Genomic DNA, 16,532 nt, shown 5'->3' on the forward strand with positions numbered 1-16,532 from the left:
GACCCATGTCTATATACGAATCTAGGGGTAAGATTTGGACATGAATTTCGACCAAAAAATCGGTGTCGAGATTTGAATGCAAGATTAATCTAGAGGGAAAACCATGAAGAAAACGCCAAACTTCGTGAAAATCGGATGAGATTTGACCGAGTTATGGGGGTGGTAATTTTTGACCCATGTCTATATACGAATCTTGGGGTAAGATTTGGACATGAATTTCGACACAAAAAATCGGTGTCGAGATTTGAATGCAAGATTAATCTAGAGGGAAAACCATGAAGAGAAAGCCACACCTCGTGAAAATCGGATGAGATTTGACCGAGTTATGGGGGTGGTAATTTTTTGACCCATGTCTATATACGAATCTAGGGGTAAGATTTGGACATGAATTTCGACCAAAAAATCGGTGTCGAGATTTGAATGCAAGATTAATCTAGAGGGAAAACCATGAAGAAAACGCCAAACTTAGTGAAAATCGGATGAGATTTGACCGAGTTATGGGGGTGGTAATTTTTGACCCATGTCCATATACGAATCTAGGGGTAAGATTTGGACATGAATTTCGACCAAAAAATCGGTGTCGAAATTTGAATGCAAGATTAATCTAGAGGGAAAACCATGAAGAAAAAGCCAAACTTCTTGAAAATCGGATAAGATTTGGCCGAGATATGGGGGTGGTAAATGTTGACCCATGGGTATATACGAATCTTGGGGTAAGATTTGGACATGAATTTCGACCAAAAAATCGGTGTCGAGATTTGAATGCAAGATTAATCTAGAGGGAAAACCATGAAGAAAACGCCAAACTTCGTGAAAATCGGATGAGATTTGACCGAGTTATAGGGGTAGTAATTTTTGACCCATGTCTATATACGAATCTTGGGGTAAGATTTGGACATGAATTTCGACCAAAAAATCGGTGTCGAGATTTGAATGCAAGATTAATCTAGAGGGAAACCCATGAAGAAAAAGCCACACCTCGTGAAAATCGGATGAGATTTGACCGAGTTATGGGGGTGGTAATTTTTGACCTATGTCTATATACGAATCTTGGGGTAAGATTTGGACATGAATTTCGAACAAAAAATCGGTGTAGAGATTTGAATGCAAGATTAATCTAGAGGGAAAACCATGAAGAAAACGCCAAACTTCGTGAAAATCGGATGAGATTTGACCGAGTTATGGGGGTGGTAATTTTTGACCCATGTCTATATACGAATCTTGGGGTAAGATTTGGACATGAATTTCGACCAAAAAATCGGTGTCGAGACTTGAATGCAAGATTAATCTAGAGGGAAAACCATGAAGAAAAAGCCACACCTCGTAAAAATCGGATGGAATGGATTATTTACATTACATTTTAGTCAATAGACATTGTTTAAGCGTACATCAAATAAAAGGTTCGACTTACTTTGTTCGCTTCTTTGTCTCTATCTCTTTCAATATTGTAGCCCATGGCTTGCACGGAATTCATAGCATACTTTTGGGCTTACCCGTTTGCTGTTTGAAATACTTTGCATGGTTTGCCCCAAAGCGTGTTACATTGTGGGTTTTTATTATTTTATTGTTGTTGTCGTTGTTGTTGTTGTTGCTGTGTAAGAAATATTGCGTAACTGATGCTGGCAGCAGTATCGGGTATCGGGTATCGAGGTATCGATTATCATACGTTTACTTCTTTTGCCTGCAAACAATTTTGCCTCATTGGCAACGAAACGCATCCAAGGATTATTGCATGGCAACGCAGCGTCTTGGCACACAACACATAACCATTACATACAACGGATATGCTTGCTGATAGCAAAAACACACACTCAAGTACACACAAGCACACGCACACACACACACACGTGGCAGGGCGACAGTATGCAAAATTACAGCGATTTTTATTGCGGTTCTGCTTGACTGCATGACACTGCCAGCATTCCGGCAATGAAGCCTGAGACGTGAGGGGCGACTGGGACTCTGAATGGCGGACAGAATTGGAGGCGGGGTGGGATGGTTACGGATTCGAGTACTGGTTGTGCATGTCACGTTACGCTTTGTGGATTCTTTTTTAACAATTGAAAATCAATCTAAATATTAATTGCATATTCCATAGCAGCATTTTATTTGCATGTGTGTATATGCGAGAATGCGGTTGTGTGTATGTTTAGAAAATGGAAATTGCCAAAAATATATATTTATATATAGATATTTCGAGCGTTGCGTCGCCTGGTCTCGGCTCAATAACTGTGGTTAGTTGTACACTTTGTTTATGTAGCAATTATTTGAGATTTAATTCCTGCTCTCTGTGGTTGTTGGTTGTGGCGCACAGTTTATCCTTAGCCCCATTGCATTGCGTTCTGCTTTCAACGCATTTTTCCATCCCGCTGCATTTTGCCGACACAAAATTTAATTTGCCATTTTGCCCTGAAGTAAGCACAGCTGGGGCGTGGCCATGCAGGGTTTGTGGTTGAGCTGTCGGTTGGGGTTGGGGTTGGGGCAGGGCTTGCTGGGTAAACTGCATTTGGCTTCGCATCTTGCCGCACATTTTCTTCAGATTTTCCGTTATTTTTCTTCGTTTTTCATATTTATTTTTCATTTTATGCTCTGCTTGGCCACAGTTGCCTCTGGCGCATTTTGATCCGCTGCTGCTGGTGCTGTTGTTGTTGTTTTTGTTGTTATTCTTGTTGTTACAGCAGTTTGTGGGCCACACTTTGCGGCGCCTGCCACCTTAAGCACTAATCTGCAACCATAATTGCATTTAGATATTGCACACGGCCGCTTTGTCCAGATCAAGAGCTCAAGTGGCAGCAAATCTGACCTCTGAGCCGACAGCTAGCGCGTCTGACAGTCTGGCAATCAAGACAATTGTCGCTGGGTTTGGGATTAAGTGCGTATTGCAAAAAAAAAAAATATATGAAAATAGAAATGAAAAAAATAAAAAAACTTGGCATCATGTGTGAGTTTTTGCCTTTTGTGGCGCAACAATATAAAAATCTGGGGTGCAAAAGTTCAAGCCATTGTCTGGCAAACAAGCTGCAGCAAGTTTTTCAGTTGAGGCCAGCAGGATGCAGCAGAGAGCGGGTGGCACCACGAGTTTATACAAACAGTAAATATGCGTGACAAAAACTTGCTCTTCCTGCCTTTTCATAAGCCCAAGACAAAAAGCACACGAAGAGCACACAGCAAGGGGATGTTCGGTTCGGGGTGCTGGCCAAGCTGAATGCATATACGTTGTGGGTAACTGGCCAAGTGAAAATTTCAAACTAACTAGAAACCACTTAAGAGCGACGCTGATGTGCATGTGCATGCAGTTGCTAGGACAAAGAACCAGTCCAGCAATGGGCAGGCTATGAAAAAATGAAAAAGCTAAAAGTTCTCTGCGGAACTGCATTGAAAAGAAGTACAAAAAATAGAAAACAGCTTAATATTGAGCTGATATGTTGTGGGACTGAAAACTAGCTGGAAAGTAGCATAGAAACGATTGAAAAGTGGTTTTCGGCTTACAATGCAGCAATTATTCTAGGTTAAATGCAAGATGATAGGTATTTGCCGTTCAAAACGAAAAATTGCCCATTCATAACTCTTAAAGTCTTTTGTTAGATAGGCTTAAAATTGTATTCCATGTATTCCATGCCAGGCTACAAGCTGCATTCGAGCCCTGGATTTTCATTTTTTTTTTTTTTTAAGAAGGATTGGAGCTAAAATTATATCTCTTGTCTTGAATGAAGCCGAGCCGAAGCCCGAACCAATCCAGAATTTAAGCACAATAGAAATCTATTGAGGGACCACATTTGGTAGGACAACAATGATGGTCGATTTTTTGTATATTTGCTGGCAATATTTTCAGTAGAACGAGCAATTATAAATTAAAGCGTAAATTATGGATTAAGCCAAAACCTTGGTTCAAGGATGTGGATAACCACCTTAACGAAAACAACTGGTTCGATTAGACAATTGATCTTGGGCTTAAAAGTCTTGCTTTAGAAGTCATGATTTTTTCTATTAACAAAACCAGTAAGAGAAACCGGGGTATGTTTTAAAAGCTGATATAATTAAATATTGGCCACGCTTTTGTAAGCACTCGCAGCTTCCGCTGCAAAGACTGATGGTTGGGTTTTCTTTTGCGCTTGCCTGAGTTTTCCAGAAAAACCAATTTGTATCATTAATTATGCATATGCGGTTACTGCTGAACACACGCGCTCTGGATGAGGTGCCGGGTGGCGTTGAATGTTGTATGTTGTACTTTGGGTGCTCGATGCTCGATGTTGGATGCTCTCGTAGATTTGTTCGGGCGGCAAACAAATATAAATGCGCTCCGTTAGCCAGCGTTGCAATAACAATAACAATAACAATAACACTTACAATAACACTAACAATAACAATGCGCATGTTAGCTGCAGCTGCAGCTGCAGCAGCGTGGCAGCACTAGCAATATCCTTGGCAAATTCGCTTTTCAAGGATAATGGAATATTTTGCCCTTTAAGGGCAGCTACATGCCATACAATGCCAGCAGCATCAGCTACAAAAAAAAGCCATGTTCTAAAAATACGACGGTAAGTTGGCGTACATGCAGCTTAATGGGCAAAAGCGGCCAACAGCGGCGACTGCGTCTACAATATTGATTGGAATACACACACAAACACGCAAACAGACACGCACACACAGTCGCACATAGGAGCGCACTCACGGTTACGGTTACAGCTGTAGGGCATAAGCAGCAGCAGCAGCAGCAGCAGCAAATATAAACACACACAAATACACATGCACAGAGCGAGAAAGACTCACACATACACACACACACAAACGCACATTACTGTTGCTCTTATTGTTGTTGTTGAAGCTGTGGCAAGCGAAAGCAAACAGCAAAACGAACAACAACAACAACAGCAGCACAAACACACACACTCACACACACGCTACCCAACACTGGCAAGTCGGCCAAGCTAAAGTGGATAATGGACGCTGCCTCTGCTGCTGCTGCCGCTGCTGCTCGCCTTGACTGAAGACTGAAGCAAAGCCAATGGCAAAAGGCAAAAGAGCGCACCGACTGCGAATTTGTGCGTCCCTCTCTCAAGCCAATGCTCGCTCAGCCGTTCGCAACTCGTGCGTACGTCGCTCAATTCTATTTTTAGACACGCGCTCATTGTGCGAGAGCAAAAGCAACAGCAACAATTGCTGCAAGTAAAAGAAAAACAAAAAAAAAAAAAAAGTAATAAAAACACACACACAAACATACATAGCTAGCCAGTGCGCGAGTGAGACGAAGCACTGAAACGGGTTCAAGTCAAAATGGCTGCAAATCTCGCACGTAAAGTACTACAAGTCTCAAAGTACTGAGCCAGTGCCCAGCTAGTGTATATATCCGTGTGAGCCTGTGTGTGCGTCTGTGTGTGTGAGTAAATTGAGCGCATAAATTGTTTTAATTGCAGTAAACAACTGCAGCAAAAGGCGTTGCAAATGACCAGCTGAAGCAGCAACAGCCGCAGCCGCAGCCGCAGCCACAGCCACAGCCGCAATTTTAGCAGCAGAGCGAATAACTTACACATACACACAGACACAGGCACAGCACACACCCACACGAACACCAAACACAGATAAGTTGTGTGCACAACATCAATCAAAAGCGTTGACAGCGCTGCTGACGCATAATTTGCATAAAAAACTATTTACAATAATAATTACATAAGAGCAGGCAGCAGGCAGCCGCCAGCTAGCAACAAATTAACATAATTTTGAATGGCATATTTGAAAAGCGTTTTTGGATTTATGCGAAACCCAAAAACAGCAATAACAACAGCAACAGAATTCGCACAGCGTTTAAAGTTTGCGTCTGTTTGGCGTTAACAAGCCGCAGCTATGGCGCTTAACTAAGCGTAAATGTAACTTGCGGCGTGCGAGTGTGCTGGTGTATGTGGCAACAACATTGTTGCTAAAATGATTTTGAAAAACCATCAATAACTCAAATATAATGACAGTTTTCCACTTGTTGTTGCCAGTCAGCCAGGCAAGCAGGCAGGCAACCAGCCAGCCATTCAGCCAACCGGGCCCTAAGTGGGGCTAAATGGATGAATAACTTAAACCAGCTGCTTGTATACGTACCAATGTGTTTGTGTGTATGTGTGTGCGCGTGTAAGTTGCCTCAGTGCCTGATGTGATGTTATGTAATGTAATAACGTCAATCAAATTTGAAAAAAGGCAGGCCAACTATTTGAAAATCAATTTTCATGCGCTCAACCCAACACAACGAACTGAACGAGTAAGAAACCCATGATGAGTACGTAACAGAGAAAATGCGAAGATGCTGAGATGCGGAGATGTTGCGATGCGGAGATGCGAAGCGGGGTGCCTGTTACTAAGTAAATATATAAGTTTTTAAGTTGTTGGCCAGAGGGAGTTTGCTTAATGTAGCAGAAGGCCATCACTAAAGTGTTGCGCCCTAAGCCATGACTAGCGGTATTTGTAATATTTGCTTGCAAAGTGCGTGCAAAAAAAATATAGAAGAAAGAGAAAGTAGAATAGGGTAGCAATGGCAACAAAACTGAATGAGTTTGTAAATGCCAAAAGGTTGAGATATCACAGATCGGCGGGATCATGTCAAGCTACAGGGTTAATAATTATTAATGATAATTATTGCTGCATCAGCTGCAAGCGGGATTATAAAAAAAATGAGAATAATAATAAAAAGAGAAGAAAATGCTCATTAAAAGGATAATGTAAATTTTCTTAAGAAATGCAAGTACTTTCGAAAACTTTAAGATTAATGGCAGCCTAGTAAGACAGCCTTTAATGCTATGACACTCATAAATCGAGCGGAAGTTATTAAAACAGCTTGCACTGAAAGTTAATTGAAAGAAGAAGTGGACCACAAACAACTTTTTCAAGTTTAAGTTAAAGCTTCAACGCGACTTAAAGCTCTTTTCTTAAAGGGTTATGCGTTAGGAGTTTAAGTAGAGTGTTGAAAAACGACAGAAAATGAAAGCAAGAAAGTAAATGAGAATTTTGAAATATATATTTCTAGTGTTTATAGTGTTGCATAACGTATGCAAATCTTAGCTATGAGTTGCATTTTATCCTATGAGCAAAATCTCATGACAAGAATTTTAAATAAAAGAATCCCCATAGAAACTTTCAAAGTTGACAAGGTCCTTTGCACAAATTTCGAAAACTTGTAATGTTGAATAACACATGGAAATCTGCAACAACGCTGAGAATTTAAAATGCAGTGCACTTGTTAGATGTCAAACGCGCTCCGTGTTTTCTTTTTACTTAACCTTTTCCTGTTGACACCATTTTATTCGCTGCTTTTACATGTGGTCCACGAGGCGCATGAGTTATATTCGACAATATATTACACATACGCTTTGTGGCCGCACTTAAAGAGCATTTGAGCGTCACCAAACGCTGCATTTGATTTCAGTCATGTTTTTTTATTGCGATTTTGCTTGCTCACAACCAACCTTCCAGTCAGCCCGCCCCCGCACCGCGAAGCGCTCCGCATCAGCAAGCAGCAGGCATCAGGCAGCAGGCATCGGGCATCAGGCATCGAGCATCGTTTGCTTCTTGTGGTCTCGCGCACTCGAAGCGGCAAGCGCTGAATTGACAAATTGATGGATGGTCCTCGTTGCATGTCCATGGTTATATGATGTATTATTATTGTGGTGGAGGCAAAAGTTGCGACGGCTTTGGGGCAAAAACTACGTGAAAAGTTGCCGATTCAGCGATGCGCAACGGTCACCTAAGTGTTTTATTAGCCCTTGAGTTTAAGTTGCGGCTCTGAGTTGGTTGTCAGTTCGTTTCTCGTTATTTGTTTTTATTTGTTGGTTTACTGTTAGAGAATCAGTTATTTACTTTTTATATTGTTATTTATTTTTGTTTTCGTACAAAGTTTTGAATAAAATTCGCGAATATCCCTGGCCAATCTGTTTAGCTCGCACAATGCCACAGTATATGGGCCAGGAGCTGCATATAGAGCTGAAAAGGATCTTCGACAAATATGATGAGGATCGGAATGGGTCCATTGAGGCCCGTGATCTGAACCTCATCATGCGTGACGTGGGCTTCGAGCCAACCGAAGCGGACCTGAACGAATTCATCGACGCGGCGGACGTCGGTGAACTGCGCTGCTTAGATTTTAAGGAGTTCCTCCAAGTGATGGCGCCCAAGCTGCGCGAAGTCGAGAGCGATGAGAATCTGCGTAAAGCCTTTGAAGTGTTCGATCGCCAGGGTGACGGGTATTTTAACGCTCTCGATGTGCGCACCGTGATGGCCACCGTGGGTGAGGTGATTAGCGAGGCGGACAGCAGCTTAATAATTAACGAAATGGACACCCACAACGAACATCGTGTGGGATTAAGAGCATTTCTCGACTATATGCATGCGGGCGGACCCAGCGAAATGGCGTCACGGTATTCATAAAAAAAAGGCATACACAATTTCCACTGGTGCAATAAAAATTGAGATTTGCTGCATGCAAATATGAGAAAAAGTTTCGAGTGCATAAAACCAGAAATTAATGCAGCAGCACGTTTCGTCCATTAAGCCGCTGAGCTTTGCTTGCTGACTTTTTGCCTCACTCCCCGCTCCGTTAGACTCAAGCCCTCAATCACTTGCGACTCTCTTGTGTGCATGCAACATTCGCACACACAACACACACGCACACACACATGCACACATGCACATGAAAAAGTGTTGTGTAAACATGTTGATGCTGCATCTGGCAGTTACTCTCTGTAGAGGTGCAAACTGTTGCCACGCCCATCAATGAGCAGAGGAATTGCTTTGTTTGCCCCAAGCTACGGCTCCAGCTGCCGGCCAATGTCCACTGCTAAGTTTAGCATCCGTTGTCCCTTGGGCATTCGCCATTGTGGCCCATTGCCGTTGAGTGGCCTTAATATTTTCAGCTGACGTTCGCCTAATGAGAGTCCGTTCTCGGACAGCCCCGGTTTTGCCATTTTCTTGAATTGCTTGCCAGGCATTTGACTTGGGCGGTCTTTTGAAATTAAAACGACAAGACGCCATCCGACTGCAATGGCGACACTTGCATTTTGTCCAGTTATTTATGGAGCAAATAAACGAGTTCATTTAGCTAATGGCCGCATGGCCTACTGGGCTCACAAGAGGCTGCCTGGCAGTGCAAAATGCTCGAGGAGCGTTTGCTCAAGCAGCACGAGTAGAGAGTCTTGTCAGGCACAAAAGGAGCAACGTCTCTTAAGCCAGCCAGGATTTGTATATATTGTATACAATTGCCCGTATACACACACACACACACACACATACAACATTTTCCTCAATTTAAGCAGCTAAAATGGCAAAGCCAAAAAGTTTTGCATACTTTTGAGAGCTTTGCTCATTGTTCTGTTTTGTCAAATGTCTCTACCCCCAGGTATCATTCGTGTATCCCATCCGTTTGTCCGTCGCTCCATCCGTCTGTCCGTTTGGTGTCTCCAGCTTTCTCATCTTGTTGCTATGTTAGCTGCGGATTATTGTTCCCATATGTATGCGTATCTAACCTAGCTCTGAGCAACAGTTTAATCAGACAGCTCGTAAATATTGAAGCCAAACAAAGAAACAACAACAATTTATATGTTCCAGCTTAAAATTGTCTTGATAAGGATTTGCAAAAATAAGAAGAAGAAGGAAAAGCAAAAAAGAAAAACCAACAACGGATAATGATTACATTTCAACATTGTATGCTGTGATTTATGGTACTCTCCTGAGCCTAATAATTATATGTTGGCCTTAATTCGCTTGGGCCCAAAAACGTGTTGCCCTTGTACTCTTTTTAAAGATCAGTTTTACCGTATCAGGCAGCATTTCGAGTGGAAACTGTTTGTCCTTGTTATACCATTCCAAAGTACACAAGCCCCTTTTTTGTTGTGTCGAAAATCCTTCGAGCTTTTACCTCCGCCGCTTTAGGACCGTTTCTGCTTTTGACTTGTTCGTCATCTATCCGTTTGATTTTTAATGCAACTCATACTTATACACGCACTCATATATTGCCAAACAACTAAAACAATTCTCTGCAAAGGCGTTTTATATTAACAATCGATGTATACATGCTTATATAGTGATAAAATGTTGACAGCGCATAATCGTAATATATGCATATTCTATGTAATATTTCTTTAGCTGAATTCCCTCTCGCTTCTTAGCTTAACCGTTTCAAACTAAAATGCATTGTTCAATTATGCCAATTGTCTTCATCTTTTATGTCTTCAAGCTATACTTCTATCTATTCATTAACTATTTGTGCTTCACCGTAAAATGCATATAACCGGTTCATAACTGATTCGACTGCCGCATTTTCGACATCTTTTATGTTTTCCAACTATACGCGTATCTACCCATTTAAAGTGTTTAAAGTGTTTCGAATTAAAACGTATGTAACCGGTTCCCAACCGGTTCGATTTTGTTATACTAATTCAATTTATTTCATCTCTTATGTCTAGCTACACCTTTACCTATCAATCATAACCGTTTTGTTTCTAAACCGATTAAATCATAATCCAGCGAGAGTTCTTCAATTTCAATCAGCTGTTTTTGGAACAAACCCGTTTCACTTCATAACCGATTCACCGGCCAACAATTAGAACTTATTTGTGATAATGCACTCACCTTGAAACTCCTTGCGCGCCGCACTCACCGACGTCACAATGTTCGCCACATGTCCGAGCACCGTGGCAAAGAGCATCAGACCGAATAGCAATTGCAATATCACAAACACGTACTCGCCCTTGGAGCGGGGCTTGGGCAGGTCCCCGATGGTGGTTAATGCCAAAGTGCACCAGTAATAGCTCTGCAGATACTGTTTAACTACGTCCGCCGACTCGGAGTCGTGATAGACCCAATTCCGTGAGCCGAAGCCGTTGTTCTTGTGAATAATGTGGTAGAGACAGCCGTTCCAATGGAATATCACAAGCAGATAGTGTATAAGGGCCGTGGAGCGAAACAGATTCGGATAGTTGGTGTGCCGCTCGGTGCGGTCCATGAAGGCCCAAAACCGGTAGATCTTGACCAGCCGAAAGCTGCGCAGTATCGAATTGAAGCCAATCGACAAGTAGAGAAAGTCCAGCGGCAGCAGGCAGAGGCAGTCGATATAGAAGATCGTCGAGTTCATGTAGTGTGTGCGCAGTTTGATTGCGTCCGTTTGCAGCACCCCATCCTCCAGATATCCAGTGCGAAAGTGAAAGAATATGTCAATCAGATATAGAAAATCGGACAGGTAATCCAAGCAGAACCACACGGCGATCGTGCGCCGATTGATCTCCTGGAAGGCGAAGCGGTAGATTATCACCCAGAAATTGTACAAAAAGGCCATGGAAACCACCATGGACCAATAGTAGCAGAGCCGCCCCGCCGGATCGAATACAAAATGCAGCTTGCGGGCGGCCGTGGCGGCGCGTATACGCTGCGAGGCAGTGCGATGCGGTTTCTGATGCTGTGTTGAATGTCCGCTGACACCCCCACTTCCAGGACCGCCGCCGCCATGCAGTTGATGGTGCGGATGGCCGCCATGGGGCGGACCAGGGCCGCCATGTGCGGACTGACCATGCGCATGCGGGTGGTGCGACACCGTGGAGGCAGAGTGCTGCAACTGGTATGGGTGGTGCGTGGCTTGTCCGGCATTGTGGTGCGACTGCTGCTGCGAACGCGAACGCGGGTAGCTGTCGTTGAAAACGAAGTTGAATCAGATTATAGAATAGATTATAAAAGTGGGTACTCACCGATCGGTGCCGTTGCAATAGTTGCCGCCATATTGTGTATGCCCCATGAGCACACTGGTAGCACCACCACCACCTCCACTTAGCGTGTTATCCTGCGAGCCGCGGCCTGTGGATCGATTCCAGGTGCCCAGCAGTGGCTGATCGCCGCCGGTCGTTTTCAGACGGCCGCGCGATTTGTTGTTGTTGGGGCGTTGCTTGTTGTGCAATAAATCCATTTCGGAGGCAGTGCTTACGGTGGCCATATGCGAGTTCGATGCTCTGGAGGCGCATGGTGTGGCCAAGCTGTCATGCGACGTGAAGAAACCTTGTTGCGAGACGCTCTGGCCGAATTTCGGCTGGGACATGCCAAACTTGGGGCCTAGATCTGAAGAAGAGACGAGAAATTCGAGTTGAACGGGTTGCTAATTGATGAAATTATGGGGCACAGTGTATACAAAGCGCACAGCAGGAGTACACACACACACACACACACACACACACACACACACACACACACACACAGACACACTGCAGTCTTACCGAGAAAGCTCTGTCGATCGATTGAGAAGCGACGCAGGCTACCCAAATCAATAAACTGCTCATCAGCTGGCATTGTTGGTGTTATTGAGAGTTCGGTTGTATGAAAGGCACCAGCACCACCACCGCCTACACCACCACCACCACCACCGCCACTGGCAGCACCGCTGCCAACACCACCACCACCACCACCCCCACAACCAGCAGCAGCAGAAGCTGCTGTCGCAGCACCGCCCACTGTCAGATTGGTGCACGTGGTGGCTCCACCGGCGCTGCCACTCATGCCAGCGCCCAAATATGCCGCATTGCTGCCATAGAAGCTGCCATCGAGCTCGGCCATTTGCTGCTCGTAAGCGGTCAGTGGATTTATCGACCTCGAGCTGTGATCCCGGTACAGAGGACGCGGCGATGGCATTAACGATGGATACGGTGGATTTAGCATGCCGTTCAGGGATAGCCGTGGCTGCATTATTTCAGGAAAGCTAGCGCGTGGCGCGAATCTTTGACTGGTTTTAGTTGTTGTTGTTGCTGCTGTTGTTGTTGTATTTCTTTTGTTGTTTTGATATTTTGCTATTGTTGTTGTTATTTTAGTTGCTGTCGTTTTGGTCTGTCTGCTGTCAAGTGTTGCAGTTGTTGCATTCAGCACATTTGGCTGCCATCGTTCATCATCGTCAGCATCATCGTTGACGTCACAGCCAGCATTGGCGTCGGCGGCGGCGTCGACGTCCGCGTTGACGTCTGCGTCACCACCATCAATGGCCGCTGTGCGGCACAAGCGGCCACTGGGCGTGGCCTTCTTAAGCTCGGCTGCAGCCATCCAAGCAATTCAGTTGAAATCATTTGCAATTGTTGTTGATAGATTTTTGCATTAATTATATAATTTGTTGCATTTATGTCCGAGTTTTTGTTTATTTGTTGTTTTATTTATTTTTGAAAAACAAGAGAAATGTGAGCAGATAGTAAGATTATATGCATATTAACCATATTAAACGTTTGTGTGTACTTGGAAAGGAAGCTGCTATATACAGAGTGAAATATAAAGAAAAAGAGGGTGGGGCAGCTAAAGTGACGGACAGTGGTGATGTAGTGGTTGGTGGTTTTTTTTTTTGTGGCTACAGGTGTCTGGTGTCAACAACTGCAATTAACAACAACATTTAACAACAATTAACAGCAACAACAAGATTCGAACAACTTATATTTATTTATAGTGTATAAATTAAATACTGGATAAAGCTTAAGCTAATTGTTATTTTCCATTGACATAAGGTTGAGGGGGCAAAGGGTAGCAAAATGGTCAAGAAGCAGAGCAAATGGTAAAAAAAATAAACAACTAAAATATAATATATAAAACATGCTGAGAATTTCACTTTCGTAACGATTCAAAATTCAGTTTAGAAATTTCATTTGAAATGCACTTAACGTTTTGTATCTAAAGTTCTAAAAGAAAGTAAGCTAATGCTTAAGCTGTAAGGCTCTAAAATGTTTTTTTAACATAGACAAATTTTTTATATTAAAGACTACAGTCTTATTATTAATTTGATTTTTTCTTCAATATTTTGTAAGGACTTCAATTGTGCTCTATATTTAAAAATTGTAAATATATAACTATGTATATGTAAATATATCTATACAAATAACAAAACTTCCACAAAAAAGTAAAATACTAGTGTCTTTAATATATTGAAGTTTTCTAATTAACAAGCTCCAATTTTATTTATTTATTCTTCCAAACCAAACAAAAACTGTTGTTAAGTTATTTTGTATGGCAAGAGAATATTCTGTTTCATTTATAACACACCTGAACACCTCCATCTAAGAAACAAAAATATTTGCATCTGTCCGTAGCATACTTTTAGGCGCAAGCCAATATGTACCATATGTGAACTTTGCCTTATTTTATTTAGAATATCCCGAAAAGTATGCTACAAAAAGTAGATATATTATTCTGAATTCGAGTTCCAAGTTGCCATTTGTTTTAAATTTGACTTTCCTTGCACTCTTACGACTAAAGTGGAAAAAACCTTTGAAAAAGTTCTCATGGCTTATTTAAGCAATATTCATTGAACATCTGGCACGTGTGGACAATGGGCAGGTATGTAGATAATCGACAGAGTTTTTTCTCTTTTGTTTTCCTTGACTTTTGTTTTTGGGCTGTGGGTCTCTTATGAGCGCTTGGCAGCATGCAAAGAGTTTGCTCACTTGAACAAATGTGCTAATAAAGTTAGATTTAATTACGTGCGCCTTTATGGAGCATGTAGAAGAAAATGAGACATCCAAACACATGAAGGGATGCGTGTATGCACACACATACACACACACACATACGCGCGAGCGGGTGGTTCATTAGTTTTAAGCAGCTGCTGGCAACTGGCTTACTTGGCAATTCACGCACACACACACACACACACATAAACACAAAGAACAGCACTAGTGGCACTTGACTGCCATGGCCAAGAAGCTTGCTTGAAGCTGCGTGCGGCGCCAATATATTTCTATTACTCGAATGCTGCCAATTGTCTGTCTGGCCTGTTGCTGCTGCCACAGTTGCTACGGCCACTGTGGCTGCCGTTGCTTTGTCAACTTTCAGCAGTTGTTTTTTTCTTACCGCTGTTCTTGTTGTTGTTGTTGCTGTTTTACCTGTCTCCAGCTGTGCTGCCAATTGATTATCAGGCCAACCGCTTTTAATTATTGCGCTGCGCTGTCTTGAAGCGCCTTTAATTCAATTAGAGCACCAAAAGCAATGCATCAGCCCTGGGCTGAGGACCGACTAAGCTCCTGCTGCCCCTCAAAGGTCACCCGCCCTGTCCCTGTTGCCGTACAATGCAAAATTGTTTAATTAATTTGAGCGGCAAACGCGGCGTATGAGCGACATGTATTTGCACTTACCGCTGCTCGAGTTGCGCAATAAATTCGAATTAATTTAGCTGCCGCACATACACAGATACGCATACACACATACACAGCGCTCGCACACACACACACACACACACACACACACACACACACACACACACACACACACACACATACATACACGCACACACACACACACACACATACATACACGCACACACACTCAAATCAGTCAAATTAATTTATTAATTCAGGTGCATAAATTCTTAATAAATGTGTTAGCAGCCGCAACAGCCATTTACTTTTAGTCAGTTGACCAAGTTACAGTTAACAGTTAAAATTGAAGTTAAAGTTACAGTTACAGTTAAAATTACAGTTACAGTTACAGCTACAGTTACAGTTTACAGTTGCCTGGCAGCCATTTTTGGCCAAGTGAAAGTGCATTTTCATGTCACGTAGACTAAAGTTTTTTGTGTGTGTACGAATGTAAGACAATGCACATACATACACGCGCACACACGCGCACACACACACACACATACACACACGCACGCACATTTGATATTCTGGCCTGTTGCTCGACTTAAATTCGCTGTCAGCGCTAATTGGCCCACAGTTTGCCGCTGTTTCTGGCCCCAATAACTGTGGCTCAGGCCATGGGCGTGACCGCTGCCAGCCGCCCTAGCCACGCCCTCTTGAAGTTTTCCGCAGCAGCTCGCCACTCGCCCCCACTTGACTCGCATGAAAACTCAAACCGTGGCGGCTTTTTAATTTTTGCTAATAGTTGAGTACCATTAATTTAAACTTTGTTGTCTTTTGGCCATTTGCAGGCACAGATTCTGCCGCGCCGCGCTCCGTCTGGACATTGCGAGTGCTTACAGAAGAAGCAGAAGAAGAGGCGCAAAAGATGAAAAATGAAAAATCTGCGGCTTAAATGGGCAGGCAGTTTGTCACGGGCGGCCAGCCGGAAAGCACAACTTGCGACAAACTTGCGCCAAAGTTCAACAGAAAAAAACCGCTTGAATAGCTTTTGCGGCTGTTGAGTTGGAGCTGGAGTTGGTGTTCATGGTGTTAGTGTTTGTGGTGGTGGTGGTGGTGTTGGCGCCATGAATTGTCAATAAATTTGCTTGCCACAAATCAGCGAAGCGGCCAGTCACGATGTGGCCAAAGACAGTGGGGGCGAGGGCGAGATAGCCAACAGAGCCACAATTATTTGGTGCAGCTGCCACAAGCAAATGAAAATATTTGAGCATTGTAGCCAGATATACTTTTGCCTAAAAGTTTATGCGCAAACTTTGCTTAAAACATACTTGAGAGCAACGCCACACACACACACATACAGTTAAAAGAGTTGGCAACTGGTAGCTGCAAGTGGCTGTAGAATTGCCGCAATATACAAAAAATACATAAAACGGAAGTCAAGTAATAAAAACTTGAAACACCAAGCCCCCCATC

At 43.1% G+C, this 16,532-nt stretch overlaps 1 protein-coding gene across 1 annotated transcript in view; it reads right to left on the reverse strand.

Moving 5' to 3' along the window:
• LOC115767030 overlaps positions 1–16,532 on the reverse strand; it is a 92,170-nt gene that overhangs the window by 22,477 nt on the left and 53,161 nt on the right. The window contains 5 exon segments of the mRNA XM_030711192.1: positions 10,600–11,648; positions 11,709–12,072; positions 12,228–12,739; positions 12,741–12,813; positions 12,816–13,031. Coding sequence (XP_030567052.1) covers positions 10,600–11,648; positions 11,709–12,072; positions 12,228–12,739; positions 12,741–12,813; positions 12,816–13,031 — 2,214 coding nt within the window.

This window comes from Drosophila novamexicana, unplaced genomic scaffold, assembly GCF_003285875.2.
Source record: "Drosophila novamexicana strain 15010-1031.04,08,12 unplaced genomic scaffold, DnovRS2.1 tig00000008-arrow-pilon, whole genome shotgun sequence".
Lineage (NCBI taxonomy): Eukaryota > Metazoa > Arthropoda > Insecta > Diptera > Drosophilidae > Drosophila > Drosophila novamexicana.